The sequence below is a fragment of the Callospermophilus lateralis genome, chromosome 18 (assembly GCF_048772815.1).
Source record: "Callospermophilus lateralis isolate mCalLat2 chromosome 18, mCalLat2.hap1, whole genome shotgun sequence".
NCBI lineage: Eukaryota > Metazoa > Chordata > Mammalia > Rodentia > Sciuridae > Callospermophilus > Callospermophilus lateralis.
In genome coordinates, this window is record NC_135322.1 from 32,106,936 (window position 1) to 32,125,489 (window position 18,554).

The 18,554-nt window shown below is 34.9% G+C and overlaps 1 protein-coding gene across 1 annotated transcript in view; it reads right to left on the minus strand.

Annotated features, from left to right (window-relative positions):
* Itfg1 (integrin alpha FG-GAP repeat containing 1) overlaps window positions 1–18,554 on the minus strand; it is a 264,556-nt gene that overhangs the window by 170,592 nt on the left and 75,410 nt on the right. Inside the window, exon 7 of the mRNA XM_076839473.2 lies at window positions 3,825–3,886. Coding sequence (XP_076695588.1) covers window positions 3,825–3,886 — 62 coding nt within the window. The remainder of the gene's footprint in view (window positions 1–3,824; window positions 3,887–18,554) is intronic.

Sequence of the window (18,554 nt, forward strand, 5' to 3'; positions counted from 1 at the left end):
TCACCTACTCTGTGGTTTGGCTCATTCTTTGCTATGGTGTTCCCACTGACCTTTACTGCAGTCCAAAATTGGGCCAACTCACTAGTGGTTCTCCTAAAGCTATATCCTTATTTTTTTCTTTTGTCTATTTAGTTTCTGAAATTATTATGCAACAATTCCAGGACAGATGTTTTAGAGACACATTTCCTACTTCAACTCCTAGTTCTACTCCTTGTTAGACTTGAGGCCTGAAAAAGTTCATTCTTCTATAAGCATCAGTTGACTTAACTCCTCAATGTATTTTTACAAGTTTTCACCCTACCATCTCAGGGGACAAATGAGATCATCCATCTAAAAGTTGCTATCATACAAAATGTATTTAGTTAACATAAACTGATATTAGTAGTGGAAATATTCTGCTACCATAACTGCCACCACCACTGAAGAAGCTAACCCACTGCTGTTAATAAGGAACACATTCTGCCATTTCAGCTTGCATTCCAACCATAAGTGCTATGCTGTAACAAGTATCCTTTTTATTGATGACTGTCAGTATCCTGGCCTGAATATTTTAGCATTTAGTGTTAAAACTGCTATATTCATAATATTAAAAACTGATCAGGAAGCAAAATGTATTAACTCCTATGTATCCCTATCTTTACTCCCGTAAAGCAGTGGTTCTCAACCGGTGTGATTTTACCCCCACCTCCCTCTCTGAAAAACATTTGTCAATGTCTGCAGATATATTTTATTGTTACAACTAGGGAAGGCTATTAGCATCTAGTGAGTAGAGGCCAGGGATACTACTAGACAACCTACAATGTAAAGGCTACCTTTCCATGACAAAGTAGCAATAATGTCAAAGTTGAAAAATTCTGACCATAACAGATGTTAAAGAGTCTGGCTTTGCCATTCTTCTTAATTTTTTCCCTATGACACTTATCTACATTTTTCCTTGAATTTCATTTTCACATTTTGAACTACTTGCTTGACATGTTTCTATTCTAAAATATTTGTTCCTACCCCAAATTAGACACTTCTTTTACTTTTTATATTTTTATAAGTCATCAGAACAAAACACAAGTTATCATTGTGTTACTGGTCATCCTTTCTTCTCCTATCTGCCCTTTCTTCACCATTCCCAACACTTTAATCACTCACTTCTTTCCCAGGTTATTGTGAATCCCACCTGAGTTATCTCCCTACCTCCAGACATTCCATGACAACTGATTTGATATGAAGTTTCAAGGTTAATTGAAATAGTGAAAGCTCCATTTATCTGACCCTCAGTCTTAAATTATTTAATAGTTTCTTAAAAGACCAAATTACTTAGTTTAGAAATTGGGCTTTTAATGTTTTGTTTAAATAAATTTTTCTAATCTTACCTTCCAACATCTCTTTCATATTGAGGCCCAAACCAGCCACTTGCTACTCTCTGAATGTATCCCATGTTTCCTGTGCACTTTCTTATCTCTTCCTCTTTCTTTCTTATTTCCCATCACTAAAATCCTATTCCTTTGTACTAGCCATTGCAAATGCCATATCCTTCTTGAAGCCTTCACTGATAATCCTGGGGAGGTCAGAAGGACATCCCTTCTGTGTTACTCCTATAGCATGAGGATTGTACTTCTTATACCAGTCTTCATACTCATATCTCATAAGCTCTGTTTACTTCTGTGTCTTCCAGAACAGCAGTACCATGTGGCTTTGCACACAGTTGACACTCTACAAGAGATTTCTTGCAGCTCTTATACTTCTACTAACCAATACAGTTTTATAGGTTTGAGTTCTTTTTGGTCAGTTGGAAAGCTATTGTACAGAGTTTGACCAGTTTCTCATTAAAAATGGTCATATAAGATCTTTACTGACTTGATTATTGTTAATTGGGGTACCGACATAGATTCTATCTTTGCCCCAACTTTTGATAGGCTCTTCTGAGATCTATTTTCAGCCCAAACTTAGGCTTCCATCTCTATCCTTGTAAACTTTAATTTTAGCAAGGATGCTACTAAGTCAATTTAGTTAGAATACCCTAGTTAAAATCTAATCATTCTGGCCTATTTTCAGGTAGAATACTGTTAGGGGAGTTTAGCAAAGAAATTATGCTACTCTCACAAAAATTTGTAATCTCTGCTCCTGGGATAGAAAGTGTTTTTGTTGTTGTTGTATTTGTAAATGCAAAACCCCATTATAAGCAGTCCTCTTGAATAAAATCTCCCTTTCCATCTTTAACAAGCACCTGAATAATATTTTACTTAACAATTATTCATTGACTCAGACAAATTACAAGAACAATTCTTAGTCCTATTATCCAATAGCCAATTTATTAATTTTCTTTAAAAACAATATTAAAGGAAAAAAATATCCCAATCAAAATGTATTCATTTCATGAAGATTGTTTTCCTAATGAGTTGCTTCACTTGCTTACCTTTAAGATGTGTCTAGGCTGAAATTTTAAATCAGATATTTAAAAGTGCTTCATAATTTTATATACATATTCTACTTATTTATATCGAGGCTCTTCCCCCCAGATACAAATTAATTAAATATATATCTCACTTTCTAATATCTCAAGATTCATTTGAAGTAGAAATGAAAGACCATCTGTAAACAAATATCCCCCAACAGAGGAGTCTTAATCATGAAGAAAATAATAACCATATTTCTATAATCAGAAACATAAATAAGTACATTTTTTAAAAGTAGTACATTAAATAAAGACAACCTTTTTAGGTTTAGATGTCTTTCTTACTTTTCCTTGCCATGTTTAAAATAAAAAAAGGATCAATTACTTAGTTTAAAAGCAGTTAGAAGTTCTGATCTTCTACTCCCATCTTGGTTTCTGCCCATGAAGAAATGATCAACCCCGCTGATCAGGCTCTAAGAGATGGCTAATGATCAATCTCCTTCCCCAGTCTATGTTTTATCTTTGTTGGAGCTGATTATTTTTATCAGTGTTTTCATAAAATTTATGAGTTTAATTTGGATGAAATAAATGATAATCAGGAGTAATTAGGTGAGAAATTAAGAGATCTAAAACTAAAATTTCATTAGTGACTACTGCGTGCTTTACATATACTTATACATTTACATACTACATGTTTTATTTATTTTCACAAACATTGCAGATTTTTCCATAGAACAAAGGAAGGTATCATACTTGACCAATATGTGACAAATGTCACTGAGTTAGCCCATTTTAATTGGCCTTAAATCCTGTCTTCTATTGTGCAGTCTAAAATTAAATGTCAAGATTTTGGTGAATAAATAAAATAAATAAAATCACGCCACATCAGTTTGGGAATATTTAATCTACATCAAACTAAAAATAAAATCACGCCACATCAGTTTGGGAATCTTTCATTGACAATTTAAAAAGCAAAAACCTATTGGGAAAGACTCCTTAATCCTACCCAACTTGGCAGTAAGTTTAGTGTCTGTTGTTCTTATTTCTTTATATAAAGCCTAAAGGCAAAGAGGAAAAATAAGTCTTTTAAAAAGGATTTTCTTCATAAACCACCATGCTGAAAAATTAAATGACAGTAACTTCTTTCAACAGCTGACAGTCTAGCAGGGGTCCTGTTAACATGCACATTAGGGTAGACTGATTGGTTTAATTGGCAGTCATGCCTAAAAACCTGCAGAGGAACTGATGCTGAGTGAATCATTTCCTTCAGTAATATTCAGCAGTTTGAATGCAGCAATGCAACCAAAAGGCTCTTAAAGTTGTTCTATTTATTGTTGAAACCAACCCAACCAAGTGATTACTTTGATTTTATTTTCTAAATTGTGTGCCTTTACTGAAAACCATCATTTAAAAATGCTTCAAAGAAAAGATTTCTTACCAAATTTTCCCATATCTCAAACTGGAAGGAACTAGAGGCAGACAATGTTGTGAGGAATAAATCTGGAAGAAAAATAATAGAAATGTAAATTTCTGCAGTTATACTGATGTGTACATTTGAAGGCAGAAACAAATGAATACATAAAAACAATTATTAATGCAATTCTACAGAAACATATTTTAAAAAGTCTGATTCTCTAAAGAGAAAAGGAGAGAGAAGAACGGGTGGGTAAGAAGATGATGACCTTATATTAGTACAATTAAGGGAAATGTATTTAAAAGAAGATTTTGGTATTGGTCCTTCAAAAATTTTTTTTTATTTTAAAAATAATTATTTGTAGTGTGTGTGTGTTTGTGTATATGTGTGTGTGCAAGAGTGTGTGTGTGGTGCTGGATATTTAACTCAGGGTCTCAATGCTAGGCAAGTGTTCAATCACTGAACTACATCCTTAGCCTCACAAAATATATATTTTAAATAATCTTTCTTGTTTTTCAAAGTATGAGGTGATATTATGATCATAATCACATTTTACTTTTGTACCCTAAAAGCAACACTTGTCTATGTCATAGGCAGGTTTCAGCATCATTTTTAAATAGGCATCTCAGCATCCAGAATTTTTAGCACTCATACTAAATGAGCAATATGTTATTTCAAATTTTAAGTATTAGAAAAATTGTCTTCATGAATTCCAAGTAAAGAAAGTATGGTTTATTGGAAAGTGTAAGAATTTCAATAAAACATCTTTAAAAAACAAGGTTGACAGTCAAATCAAATATCCTAATGCAAAGGCCAGTTGTTCCCTACATCGATTCTAGTATTGCCATTTAGTATAATGCTTGCATAATGGCAATTAGTGATCATTAAAGGTTTTAAACTTATGAAGGGACTCAGCCATATTATAATGACATAACTGTTTTATGACTTAAATAATGGGGTTGGGGATGTGGCTCAGTGATAGAGCACTTGCCTAGCGTGTGAGGCACTGTGTTCAATTCTCAGCACCACAAAAAAATGAATAAATACAGGTATTGTGTCCATTAACTACCAAAAAAATTTTAAAAAATCCATTTTAAAAAATGGATTTAAATGACTTCTTAATCATTCATAGTAATGTGAAGACCATGACTATTCCAAATTTATTTTCCTTACATTAAGTATGCTTAGTAAAACTGATTCACATTTTAATGTTCTGTGTAATGTTTTATACAAATTTATGAAGTTGATTTATGTTATTATAATTATGAAGATTTACATAGAATCCCCCAAAACCTAAGTAATTTTTTCATTTTTATAATTAATAAATTTGGAAACTCCCAATTCCAGAGACAATCATTCTTATTTGCTCATATCAAATCTCTCTGCATTCATTTCCACTACTCTGGGTATGCTCTGCCTTTGGATACAGAATTATAGTCTTTTAAAAGATGACAGGTTTCATTAGTGTCATACATGTACTCCCAATGAAATGTTTGCTTCCTTATTCATCTCGGAAAATCTCAAGTATAATCTGAGACTTGTAAGATGATATACCTATACCAGTTCCTCTCATTCTAAAGATTCTCCACATTGCCTCAGATTATTTGCAAGCAAAAGAACGAATTAGATCACACTCATTTTCTTCAGGACTAGGGCAGCAAACCCTTCATACTGTGTGTCAGATGAAGGCTATGTTATCTATGTTTACAGGCACATTTCCTATTACTCCTCTACAAGAAGCGTGTATTCCAGATAGATTTTATCATATTCTTTCACATATATTTGCCTCTGTACATGCCATTCCTTTTTTTCCATAATGCCCTTCTACCTCATAGCCACCCTGTGAATTAATTATTTAAAATAGGCTTAAATGTCCCCTTCTTTTTGCAGACCTTAACTCTCCCTAGGCATATCCCCATTGTTATTCCACTGTGGTGCCTCCCATCACAGTGGTGATTATTATAATGCACTATGACATTCTGGCTTCACATTTGTCCTTCTGTAGCTTCTTGAGGCTACAAGTTTTGTTTAATTGATTTTTATATGTTTGTAGCTTCTCTGTGGTTGGAAGTAGTATGTGTTCAAGTGATTATAGAATAACTAATATATATATATATATATATATATAGTGCAGGTCACACAAATTTGCTTGAAAAAAGGAGGGCTCTGTGTTAAATAATTTTATTAAAAATAAGTATGACTGACCATAGGAACTATTGATGAAATAATGTTTAAAAGCTATTATAGATTTTTTAATTATCTAAAAATGTAGATAGTTAGCATAAGAAAGTGATTAGGGATTAACAGTCCAGAGATTTTTTTTAGTGGTTCTCAGAATCACTAAGGAAGTCATGTCAATGCAATCCCTGAGCTATCTGTAAGTAAAACCCAGAACAGGGGCAATTACTTTGTTCTATAATAATTCAACACAGGCTGCATTTGTTCAAATTGAATATATCAAACTCTTATCCTGTTTAAGGCAGTTATTAAGGCAGTTATCTTCACGGAATTAGATCTATTCTGTTATCACACAAGGCTAAGCAGGCACAGTTAGAGTGAGTGGTGAATGAGTTCTAGGAATCTATTGCTATTCCTAGAAAAACAATTCAACAATTTTTTTCTATTGGTATTGTATTCGTCTCAATATATGTTAAGGGTTGGAAATATGGTGTCCCCATCAAGGTCCTGTTAAGGCAGAAATATTCAGAGGTGAAATGATTAAATTATAAAAACTATAAAATAAAAAACTATCCTAGTCTGAATGGAGTGACTGGGTGATGGGCTGTAAGCAGGGGTCATGGCTGAATGGCTGGAGGAAGTGGGTCATTGGATTGTGCCTTGGAAGGGTTAGTCTTCTTGCTGCCCCTTCCTCTCCATTCTCCCCAACCCCCAACTTCCTTTCTGCTATAAGGGGAATAGCTTTCCCATGCAGGACATAACCTCCATGATGTACTGACTCATCATGGGCCCAGAGCAAAGGAATCTACCACCTATGGACTGAGACCTCTGAAACAGTGAACCACAAATAAACTTTTTCTTCTCTAAGTTGTTCTGATAGGGTATTTGGTCACAATGACCCAAAAGCTAACTAAAGCAATATATGTATGGATAAAAGATGATAAATTATGAGCTTCTTGTTGTTTTATGCATATTTAGAAAATTTAAGAACTCTTATTAACACAATGTTGATTCTATTTTCATAGTTTTGCTAGCTATTTATTAAAACTATGAGAATCACTTATAATAAATGATGAATTGAAAACACCCAGTTAAATAGATTTTAAAAAAATCTCATTTCACTATTCAATTATGTAAAGAGGTTATAGAAATATGAATGATTCATTACACAGAGAAATAAAAATAGAGACAATTATTAATAATTCATTATGAAGAATCATGCTTCAGACTTTGAACAAAATGAGAATGAAATAACTGCTAGAGAAAAATTTTAGTCAACAATGTAATAACATTCTCACCCACATGGCTAAGAGTAATTCATACAACAAAATTAAAGGAAATGACATTCTACCCAGAGCTCTAATTAGGAATAAAGGACTATTCTCTTGGCTTTTGGAAGTAGTAGACAGCCCTAAGTAGTCTGTGCTCTCTGGAGCAGCTTTTGGGGAGCTCATATCCAAAACTCAGGACAACTCTGCAGGGTCATTCCACTTTTCAGAGCTCCCCTAGAATTGAAGTTTTGTGCACTGACTCAAAGTCCAACTCTGTCTGCTTCCTTCCATTCCTGCCCACTGGTCTTGATTATAAGGACATACCTGAAAATGAAACTTTTGCATATGAATCTCAGTTTTAGAACCTGTTTCCCAAGGAACCCAAACAATGACACTTGGTATCAATGATCTAAGGAAGCAGGCACCAAGATTTTAAATCACATGTAACAAGAAACTGGCAATAAGGATTCCTTCACTGGGCTGCTTCCAGTGTTACTTGCCTCTACAGGGCCTGAGAATGGGTATACTCTGGTCCTTACTCCAGAGCCCCTGCTAACCCCATAGCCACCAGAGGCCTCCAGTGTAAGTCGCATTCACCCAATTGGAGCCTCAGGACATGTCTATCATGTACTACAACACCACAGACATTACTGCTGTTGCTAGAAGCCCCTACAACCAGTGGTACTTGCTCTTATAGGTTCTATGGACACATTTCCCCATCTCCATGCTCCTGATGTCTCTGCTATAGGAGTTCCCATGCAGTGGGTGCCCCAGTTTGCACCACACTTACATGGGACACTAAAGTGCCCCTACTCCTATTGCAGCCCTTAGGCAGAGGCAGGCTCTCTGACCCTGGTAAGCATCATGACTAAAACCATCAATTACACTGAACAAGCTATAGAGAGACTAATACTATGGTGCCTGGTTAGGAATCAAGCCAAAGCTGCCCAACAAACTAACACCCTAATACACATTTTAAAGAGAAAATTTTCTACTGTGAAAACCACCTTATTAAGTTGGTAAAGACAATTGATTTGGCAGATGGACAAATATCATTGAAATGAAAGAAACATTATAAAATCATAAGTTCATTCACCAAGATCAAGTGGGATTTATCCCAGGAATGCAAGGATATTTCTATGTATATGTCAAGAAACTAAAATATCACACCAACAGAATGAAGGACAAAAGTCTCAAGAGATGCAGAAAAAACATTTTATAAAATTCAAGAATGCTTCATAATAAAATTCTGAACAAATTAGGTGTAGAGGAATCTACTTTAACATAATAATGGCTGTATAAAACAAACCACATTCAACATAAAAACAAACAGGGAAAAGTTGAAAGCATTTTATTTAAGATACAAAACAAGACAAGGATGTTCACTTTTACCATTCTTATTCAATATACTGTTGAAAATATTAGAGTAATTAGGCAGGAGACCTAAATAAAAGCCACATGTACATGTATGCACACACTTGTGTGTGTGCGTGCGTGTGTGTATATAGAGAGAGCATAATTACCAGATTAAAAAACCCCAAACACTAAAATCAGTAGCTTGCCTTTTTACACATCAATAACAAACTTGCTGAGACAGAAAAGAGGAGAGCAATGCCATTTACAATAGCCACAAAACAAAAAAAAAACAAAAAAAAAAAAGAGAAAATTTAATCAAGGAAATGAAAGACTTTTACAACTGAAGTTACAAAACACTGAAGAAAGAAATTGAAGAAGGCACACAAAAATTGATAGACCTCTTATGTTCGTGGATTGGAAGAATATTAATTAACAATATTAACAAAATGTTCATACTACCCAAAGCAATTTATAAATTCAATGAAATTCCCATCAAAATACCAATGCATTTTTCTCAGAATGAGAAAATATAATCCTGAAATTCACATGGAATACAAATAACCCTGAATAGCCATGATAGTCTTTAGCAAAGGGAAAAAGATAGAGGTATAATCCTTGTTCCGAAGACATGCTCCGATGTTACAGTAATAAGACAGCCCAGTACTAGCATAAAAACACAAAGATCAGGAACAGGATAGAAATCCCACAATAAATCCACACATTTACAAACAATTGAATCTTAGCAAATGTGTCAAAAACATATGTCGGCAAAAGGACAGCCTCTTCAACATACAGTGCTGAGAAATTGGTTATCCATATGTAGAAGACTGAAACTTGACCCCTCTCACCCTACACAAAAATCACCTCAAAATACTTCAAAGCCTAAATGTGAAACCTGAAACAATAAGACAAATTAACAATGTTAGAAGAGTTATAACAGACAAAAATAAAAAACACCAGAGAGGATGTAGAGAAAAGGAGACATACTTGTACACTGCTGGTGTCAACGTAAATTAGTGGAGTCATTATAAGGGAATAGTGTGAAGCTTCTTCAAAAGGTGAAAAATAGATCTATAATATGATTCAGCTCTCCCATTCCTGGGCAATAAATTCTGTATATCAAAGAGGGAGCTGTACTTACATGAACATTGCAGCCTTAATCACAATAGGCAGGCTATGGAATCAATGTAGGTGTCCATGAATAATAGGTAAAGAATATGTAGAGAATACACATAATGAAATGTTATTTAGCAATTTTTTTTTTTTTAAAAAGAAGTGCTCTCATTTACAGCAATATGGCTGAAGCAAGAGGACTTGCTTTATTAAGTGATTAACCTAGAAAGAGAAAGACAGGTATTGCATATTCTCTCTCATAGACTAAAGCTAAAAAATTCAATTTGAAGAGAGAATACTAACTACTAGAAGTTAGGAAGGGTAGTGGGGAGAGGGGATAGAAAGAGTTTGGGTAATGGATATCAAAACAGATAAGAGAAATAAGTTCTATTGTTCTAAGCATAGTAAGGTGACAATAGGTCACAATGACTTATATATTTTATGAAGGCACCAAACATAGCAAGGTTCTCATCTCCTATAGCAGGAGGATTTTGACTATTAAATGGAGATAAGTTCCAAAGATTAAATTTCAACCTAAACAGGTCTGCTATGTCAAATTTTGGGACATAGGTGAAAAACAAAGACATTGGACCTATGGAATAAAGACATCTAGGTTGATGAGTCTGAATTTCTTAAATCCCCAGATACTTAAAAACTCTATAGAGTCTATAGGAGTGTTCAACTATTCACTGTCAGTATTTTCCCATTTAAGATGATGGAGAAGTTTCTGTCATCATTAGACAGCATACTCCCCAGTTCCCATGGTCTGCCCTTCCTTTTCTCCTGACTAGTAGATCAAAAGAGTGGAGTTAAGTGACTTGTTAGGGATGTGCTAAACATGTAAGGGAAAATACCCTAAATTAAGTGCAAGACCTAGTTAACTGAGAAGAATAAGAGTATGCATGAGACTATACTCAAGGTGGGGGTAGACGGTGAGGAGGTGGAGTGTGGAACAGGGGAATGAGGGATACAGGAAAGAATAAAAATTTAGGAACACAGTGATTACATTAGACTCCTTCAACCCTGGAATTGAGCCCCAATTACTTGCACAGAAATAGATATATATTCTGGAAGTGGGTTTGTGTTTCTTCTCTTGAAGACTAACATTTAAAATGCTAATAGGAACACCAAGATGATAGCTGAAATCACAGTGTTGACTTGAAGAAATACTCTTTTAAGAAAAAAATCATACCATGATTTACTGAAAATTCAGAATATAAATCTCAAGTCAAATTAAATATCTTTTCATTAGATTTATCTAACAAATAAAATTGTGAAAATATTCAATGCGGACTGGGGATGTGGCTCAAGTGGTAATACGCTTGCCTGGCATGCATTTTTTATGCACCACATAAAAAATAAAGATGTTGTTTCCACCGAAAACTGAAAAATAAATATTAAAAAATTCTCTCTCTTTAAAAAAAAATTCAATGCATATGCATTTTGTTCTCCTCAAATGACACTCACATAGTCAATTATCTCCATTCATGGCTCAAAAAAAATAAACTAATAACCTTTGTCCAGATCAGCACAGTGTTCCCTTCAAATAAAAAGCCCTCTGTTTAAAATTGGCATTTAAATTTTTGATGGTTTGGTATATCCCCCAAAGGTTCATATACTGAAAGATTGGTCCCAGTGTGGTGGTGCAACCTTTAAGAGGTGGGACCCAGTGGAAGGTAGATAGGTCACAGGCCACTGTCCTTAAAAGGGATTAATGCTGGTCTCCTAGAGTAGGTGTTCTGCCCAGAGTAGATTGCTATAAAAATAGTGAGCCTGGTCCCTCCCCAGTCTCTTTTTGTCTCCTTGTGTAATCTCTGCCACATGTGATGCCATCAGTCAGAAGGCCTTCTCTAGAGGTGAGCAGAGAACTGTCACACTCTTCAACCTTGAAAACGGTGACCTAAATAAACCTCTTTTCTTTATAAAGTACAAACCTAGACAAAAAACTTCAGGAGTTTTAGAAATTGATAACAGAAATTTGATGTGAATTAAATCACACTGGAAAAAATCGAAACAAAGCTAAATGATTAATGTCATGCTCATAGTGTGCTATTAATTTGTCAAGTTACTTGGTATACTATGATATGAAAGAATAAGTTAAAAATTATGATTCTGGAACTCTATCCTTTCAGTGTGAAGTCTTGACATTTTAAGTGGAATACTCCAATGGAAATGTTTATAAGTATTCATAATGTCACTATAGTTCCTGAATGAAGAAATTCTCCTCAGATGATAAGTTACTATATTCCCATTAAAGTAATATTCTGATTCATTTTTGAAACACACAGTTAACAAAACAATTATAGTATTTTCTAGAAACCTCAGACATTCCCATAAAGAATGCCTGAAAATAGTACTACAACCTATACTGTTTAAAACTAGAGGTTATGCCAAGCTCATATTAATATCTATTCCATAAATATCACACAGTTCCTCTTAGGACCAATTATATTAGTGGAAGGGAAGAATAACTGTTTAGAATAAAAATATCCTTTAAATAAAATATCATTTTTTCTATTCATTTATAAAAAAGAACACAGAAAACCATATGACTTTACTATGACAAACAAGTGAATGCCAACAACTCTCACTCCTTTTAGCAATTTAAGTGCATTCTGTAGCTCAGAGGTCATCAATTCAAATGTTGTCAGGCATAAGGTGCTAACTTAAGAGGGTACAAACAAGATGATCAAATAGTAAAAAAAGGCACTGGGGGAGGGGTGTTGGGATGGAGAGATGAGGAAGTAGAGAGCTCAAATGAACCAAAAGAGTCCATCCTCGACACAGGGGACAGAAGTTAATTAGCTTCGGCCAAATGTTATTATAGAAATATAATTTAAAAAATGTTTTTTTCAGTTTAAGATGGTCACAATACCTTTATTTATTTGTAAGCAGTGTTCAGGATTGAAACCAGTGCTCCACACATGCTAAGCAACCCTGAAATATAACTTTTTAAATATGAAAATTATATTTTTAAGGTACTAGAATTTTAATCCAAAATATTTTTTAATACAGTATCAGTAAAAAAAAAAAAAAATCATGTCTGAGGACTGATGTTGGGCTGTAAGTACGAGTTTGAAACTTTTGACAGAGATTATGGCTATAGTTGCATACTCTCTGTACATGAGAACTAACCCTATATTTCTCGGTATCAAATAATTCTGACAAATGATACTCTTTACAGATGCACTCATTTAATAAGATTATGAGGAGCCTATTTGAATAAGTCCTCATTCACAAGTTACTATGCTTAGGAAGAAGTCTAAATTTCTAGCGAACACTTTAAAATTTAATTCCTGAAGTTCCTAATCTTCTACCTAGACTTTTCCCTCTTTATTTCCCTAGAAACATACCTCTAACAAGACAGTCAGGCTCAGACACTATGCCCTGTAGGCATGAGTTCTTTCTTCTTCTTCTTCTTTTTTTTTTTTTTTTTTTTTTTGAGAAAAGGAAAAAGATGGTTGTTTACTGCTTTGTGATTCTGGCCCAGCCACAGGAACAGGGGGTTTTCACAGAGGTGATACAGAGAAAATGAGATTAGGAAGGAGAGAGAAGAAAGGGAGGAGAAAGTCATGGAGAAGAAGTTTGGGAAAAAGACAAAAATGTGTAAGTTTCAAAGCAACCAGGGATACAGTCAAAGCATCAAGTGAATCCCTGTTACATCAAGACCTCTGCTTTGCAGTCCCATTGAACCGCTTCCTCTCCCTGGACACACACAGGCACATGTGCATGCCCCCTGCCACACCAGATCTGCCTGTTCTCTGCCTGAACCCTCATCGATGGCTGTCCTAGTCAAAGCCGCCTCTTCTCAGCTCAATCCCCGCCTCACACTGTATGCTAAAGCAGGGAGGCAGATATAATCTATGGAGTGCTCAAACCACCATTCCACCAGCTTCTTCATGTCTTATAAGCATTAGCTCATTTCCTGCTCACAGTGACCTTATAAAGTAGGCCTGTTGTTAGCTCCATTTCACAGATGGGGAAAGGGAGGCTTGGAGTGTGAATTAGCTTTCCTGTGTTCACCCAGCTGCCACAACCCCCTCTTCCCCACTGCATGAGTTATTTCAAGAATAAAAGCTGTTCATGCTGAGTAAACAATAAACATATTCCCATCCTATCTTCCCTCATTAGTTAAATCATGACCAGAAGTACTTTTATTTCTAAAAAATGTTATTTGTTATTTTTAGATATACCTGATAACAGAGTATATTTGACATATGTATAAAAACATGGAAGCTCTCCAGATCCATCCATTTACTAGAAAATGTCATAAAGTCATTATTTTTGATGACTGAGTAATACTCTACATTTTCATAATATATTCATCTGATGAAGGGCATCTTGGTTGGCTGCATATCTTGTCTATTGTAAATTTACGTGCTATAAACATTGATGTGGCTGTGTCATTATAGTACGCAGATTTTAACTTCTTTGAGTATATATCCAAGAGTGGTAAAACTAGGTCCAATGGTGGTTCCATTCCTAGTTTTTTGAGGAATCTCTGAGCTGCTTTTCAGTGTGGTTGCATCAATTTGCAGGTCCACCATCAATGTATGAGTGTACCCTTTTCCCCACATTCTCATCAGCGTTTATTGTTACTTGTATTCTTGATGGTTGACATTCTGAATAGAGTGTGATAAAACTTCATTGGAGTTTAATTTGCATTTCTTTAATTCCTTTAGATGATGAACATTTTCATATATTTGTTGACCATTCCTATTTCTTCTTCTTTGAAGTTTCTGTTCAGTTCCATTGCCCATTTAGTAATTGGATTATTTTTTATTGTTATATTTTTGTGGTGTTAAGTTTTTTGAGTTCTTTATATATCCTGGAGTTAAATGCACTAATCTGAGGTGCAGGTGGCAAAGCGTTTTTCCCATTCTGTAGGCTCTCATCATGCTCTTGATTGTTGGCATTCCTGTGAAGATGATTTTAGTTTTATACCATCCCATTTATTGATTCTTGATTTTACTTTTTGTGCTTTAGGAGTTGTGTTGAGGAATTTGGTTTCTAAATTGACATAAAGGACTGTGGGGACTTTACTACTAGTTGCAGGGTTTCTGGTCTAATGCCTAGGTCTTTGATCAGTTTTGTGCAGGGTAAGAGACAGGCATTCAGTTTCATTCTGCTACCTACTGATTTCCAGTTTTCCCAGAACTACTTGTTGAAGAGACTAACTTTTCTCCATATATGTTCATGGTGCCTTTGTCTAGTATTGGAAAGCTGTATTTATATGGGTTTGTCTCTGTCTTCTATTCTGTTCCATTGGTCTTCATGTCAGTTTTGGTGCCAATAATATGCTATTTTTGTTACTATTGCTCTTAAGATTTATTATTGTGATTCCTCCTGCTTCGTTTTTCTCAATAAGGATTGCTTTGGTTATTCTGGGCCTCTTATTCTTCTAAATGAATTTCAGGACTGTTTTTCTATTTCTATAAAGAACATTATTGGAATTTAAAAAAGAATTACATTAAATCTGTAGAGTGCTCTTGGGAATATGTCCATTTTGATGGTATTAATTCTGCCTATTAAAGAACCCGAGAGATCTTTCCACCTTCTAAGGTCTTTTTCAATCTCTTTCTTTAGTGTTCTGTAGTTTTCATCATAGAGGTCTTTCACCTCTTTTGTTAGATTGATTTAAAAGGGTTTTTTTTGAAGGCTACCGTGAATGGGCTAGTTTTCCTAATTTCTCTTTCAGCTGATTTATCATTGGTGTATAGGGATGCAATTGATTTATGGATATTAGTTTTATTTTTTTTATTTATTTTTAAAATTAATTTTTATTGTTGGTTGTTCAAAACATTACATAGTTCTTGATATATCATATTTCACACTTTGATTCAAGTGTGATATGAACTCCCATTTTTACCCCATATACAGATTGCAGAATCACATCAGTTGCACATCCATTGATTTACATATTGCCATACTAGTGTCTGTTGTACTCTGCTGCCTTTCCTATCCTCTACTATCCCCCCTCCCCCGTCCCCTCCCAGTGACAAATCCTCTGAAATGGAAATGAGGACAACCACTCCATTCACAATATCCTCAAAAAAAATAAAATACTTGGGAATCAACCTAACAAAAGAGGTGAAAGACTTATATAATGAAAACTACAGAACCCTAAAGAGAGAAATAGAAGAAGATCTTAGAAGATGGAAAAATATACCCTGTTCATGGATAGGTAGAACTAACATCATCAAAATGGCGATATTACCAAAAGTTCTCTATAGGTTTAATGCAATGCCAATCAAAATCCCAACGGCATTTCTTGTAGAAATAGAGAAAGCAATCATGAAATTCATATGGAAAAATAAAAGACCCAGAATAGCAAAAACAATGCTAAGCAGGAAGTGTGAATCAGGCGGTATAGCTATACCAGACTTCAAACTATACTACAGAGCAATAGTAACAAAAACAGCATGGTACTGGTACCAAAACAGGTGGGTGGACCAATGGTACAGAATAGAGGACACAGAAACCAATCCACAAAATTACAACTATCTTATATTTGATAAAGGGGCTAAAAGCATGCAATGGAGGAAGGATAGCATCTTCAACAAATGGTGTTGGGAAAACTGGAAATCCAAATGCAACAAAATGAAACTGAATCCCTTTCTCTCGCCATGCACAAAAGTTAACTCAAAGTGGATCAAGGAACTTGATATCAAATCAGAGACATGGCATCTGATAGAAGAAAAAGTTGGCTATGATCTACATACTGTGGGGTCAGGCGCCACATTCCTCAATAGGACACCCATAGCACAAGAGTTAATAACTAGAATCAACAAATGGGACTTACTCAAACTAAAAAGTTTTTTCTCAACAAAAGAAACAATCAGAGAGGTAAATAGGGAGCCTACGTCCTGGGAACAAATCTTTACTCCTCACACTTCAGACAGAGCCCTAATATCCAGAATATACAAAGAACTCAAAAAATTAGACAATAAGATAACAAATAACCCAATCAACAAATGGGCCAAGGACCTGGACAGACATTTCTCAGAGGAGGACATACAATCAATCAACAAGTACATGAAAAAATGCTCACCATCTCTAGCAGTCAGAGAAATGCAAATCAAAACCACCCTAAGATACCATCTCACTCCAGTAAGATTGGCAGCCATTAGGAAGTCAAACAACAACAAGTGCTGGTGAGGATGTGGGGAAAAGGGTTCACTTGTACATTGCTGGTGGGACTGCAAATTGGTGCGGCCAATTTGGAAAGCAGTATGGAGATTTCTTGGAAAGCTCGGAATGGAACCACCATTTGACCCAGCTATTCCCCTACTCCGTCTATTCCGTAAAGACCTAAAAAGAGCACACTATAGGGACACTGCTACATCCATGTTCATAGCAGCACAATTCACAATAGCAAGACTGTGGAACCAACCTAGATGCCCTTCAATAGACAAATGGATAAAAAAAAATGTGGCATTATACACAATGGAGTATTACTCTGCATTAAAAAATGACAAAATCATAGAATTTGGAGGGAAATGGATGGCATTAGAGCAGATTATGCTAAGTGAAGCTAGCCAATCCCTTAAAAACAAATGCCAAATGTCTTCTTTGATATAAGGAGAGTAAGTAAGAACAGAGTAGGGACGAAGAGCATGAGAAGAAGATTAACATTAAACAGGAATGAGAGGTGGGAGGGAAAGGGAGAGAGAAGGGAAATTGCATGGAAATGGAAGGAGACCCTCAGGGGTATACAAAATTACATACAAGAGGAAGTGAGGGGAAAGGGGGAAAAATATAAGGGGGAGAAATGGATATTAGTTTTATACCCTGCTACTTTGCTGAATTTCTTTATGAGCGCTAGAAGTTTTCTGGTGGAGTTTTTTGGGTCTTCTAAATATAGAATGATGTGGTCAGCAAATAGAGACATTTTGAGCTCTTCCCCCTCCCCTATTTGTATCCCTTTAATTTCTTTATTTTGCCTAATTGTTCTGGATAGAGTTTCAAGGACTATGTTGAATAGAAGTGATGAAACAGTAATCCCCGTCCGGTTCCAGTTTTTAAAGGGAATTTTAAGGGAATGTAAATGGGCCTAAACTCTTCAATTAAGACTCAGACCAGCAGACAGGATTAAAAAAAAAAAAATAGCCAACAATATGCTATCACTAGGAGACTCACTTTATAGGCAAAGACATCCATAGATTGAAGGTGAAAGGATGGGAAGAAACATATCATACTCGTGGATCTCATAAACATGCAGGGGTTTCTATCCTCATATCAGATAAAGTGGACTTTACTCCAAAGATAATCAGAAGAGAAAAAGAAGGACAATTTGTACTGCTTAAGGGAATTATACAACAACAAAAAAATCACAATCATAATATTTATGACCCAAATAGTGGAGCTTATACATACATCAATTTCAACCCTTCTCAATTTGAAGAATCAAATAGACCACAACACAACAATACTGAGTGACTTTAACATACTTCTCTCATCACTGATAGATCTTTGAAACAAAAACAAGACAAAGAAGCTATAGAATTAAAAAATATAATCAATAATTTAGACTTAACAGACATATGTAGAATATTTTATCCATCAATGACTGAATACACTATCTTTTCAGCAGCATACAGATCATTTTCTAAAGTAGACCATATCATAAGCACAAAATAACTCATAGCAAATACAAAATTATAGAGATAGTACCTTGCATTCTCTCAGATTATAATGGAATGAAATAATAAATCAACAATGAAATAAAATGTAGAAGCTACTACTCTAACTGCGAAGACGAAATAATACACTATTGAATGATAAAAGGATAGCAGAAGCATCAGGGATAAAATAAAAAAAATAACTAGAGGTAAAT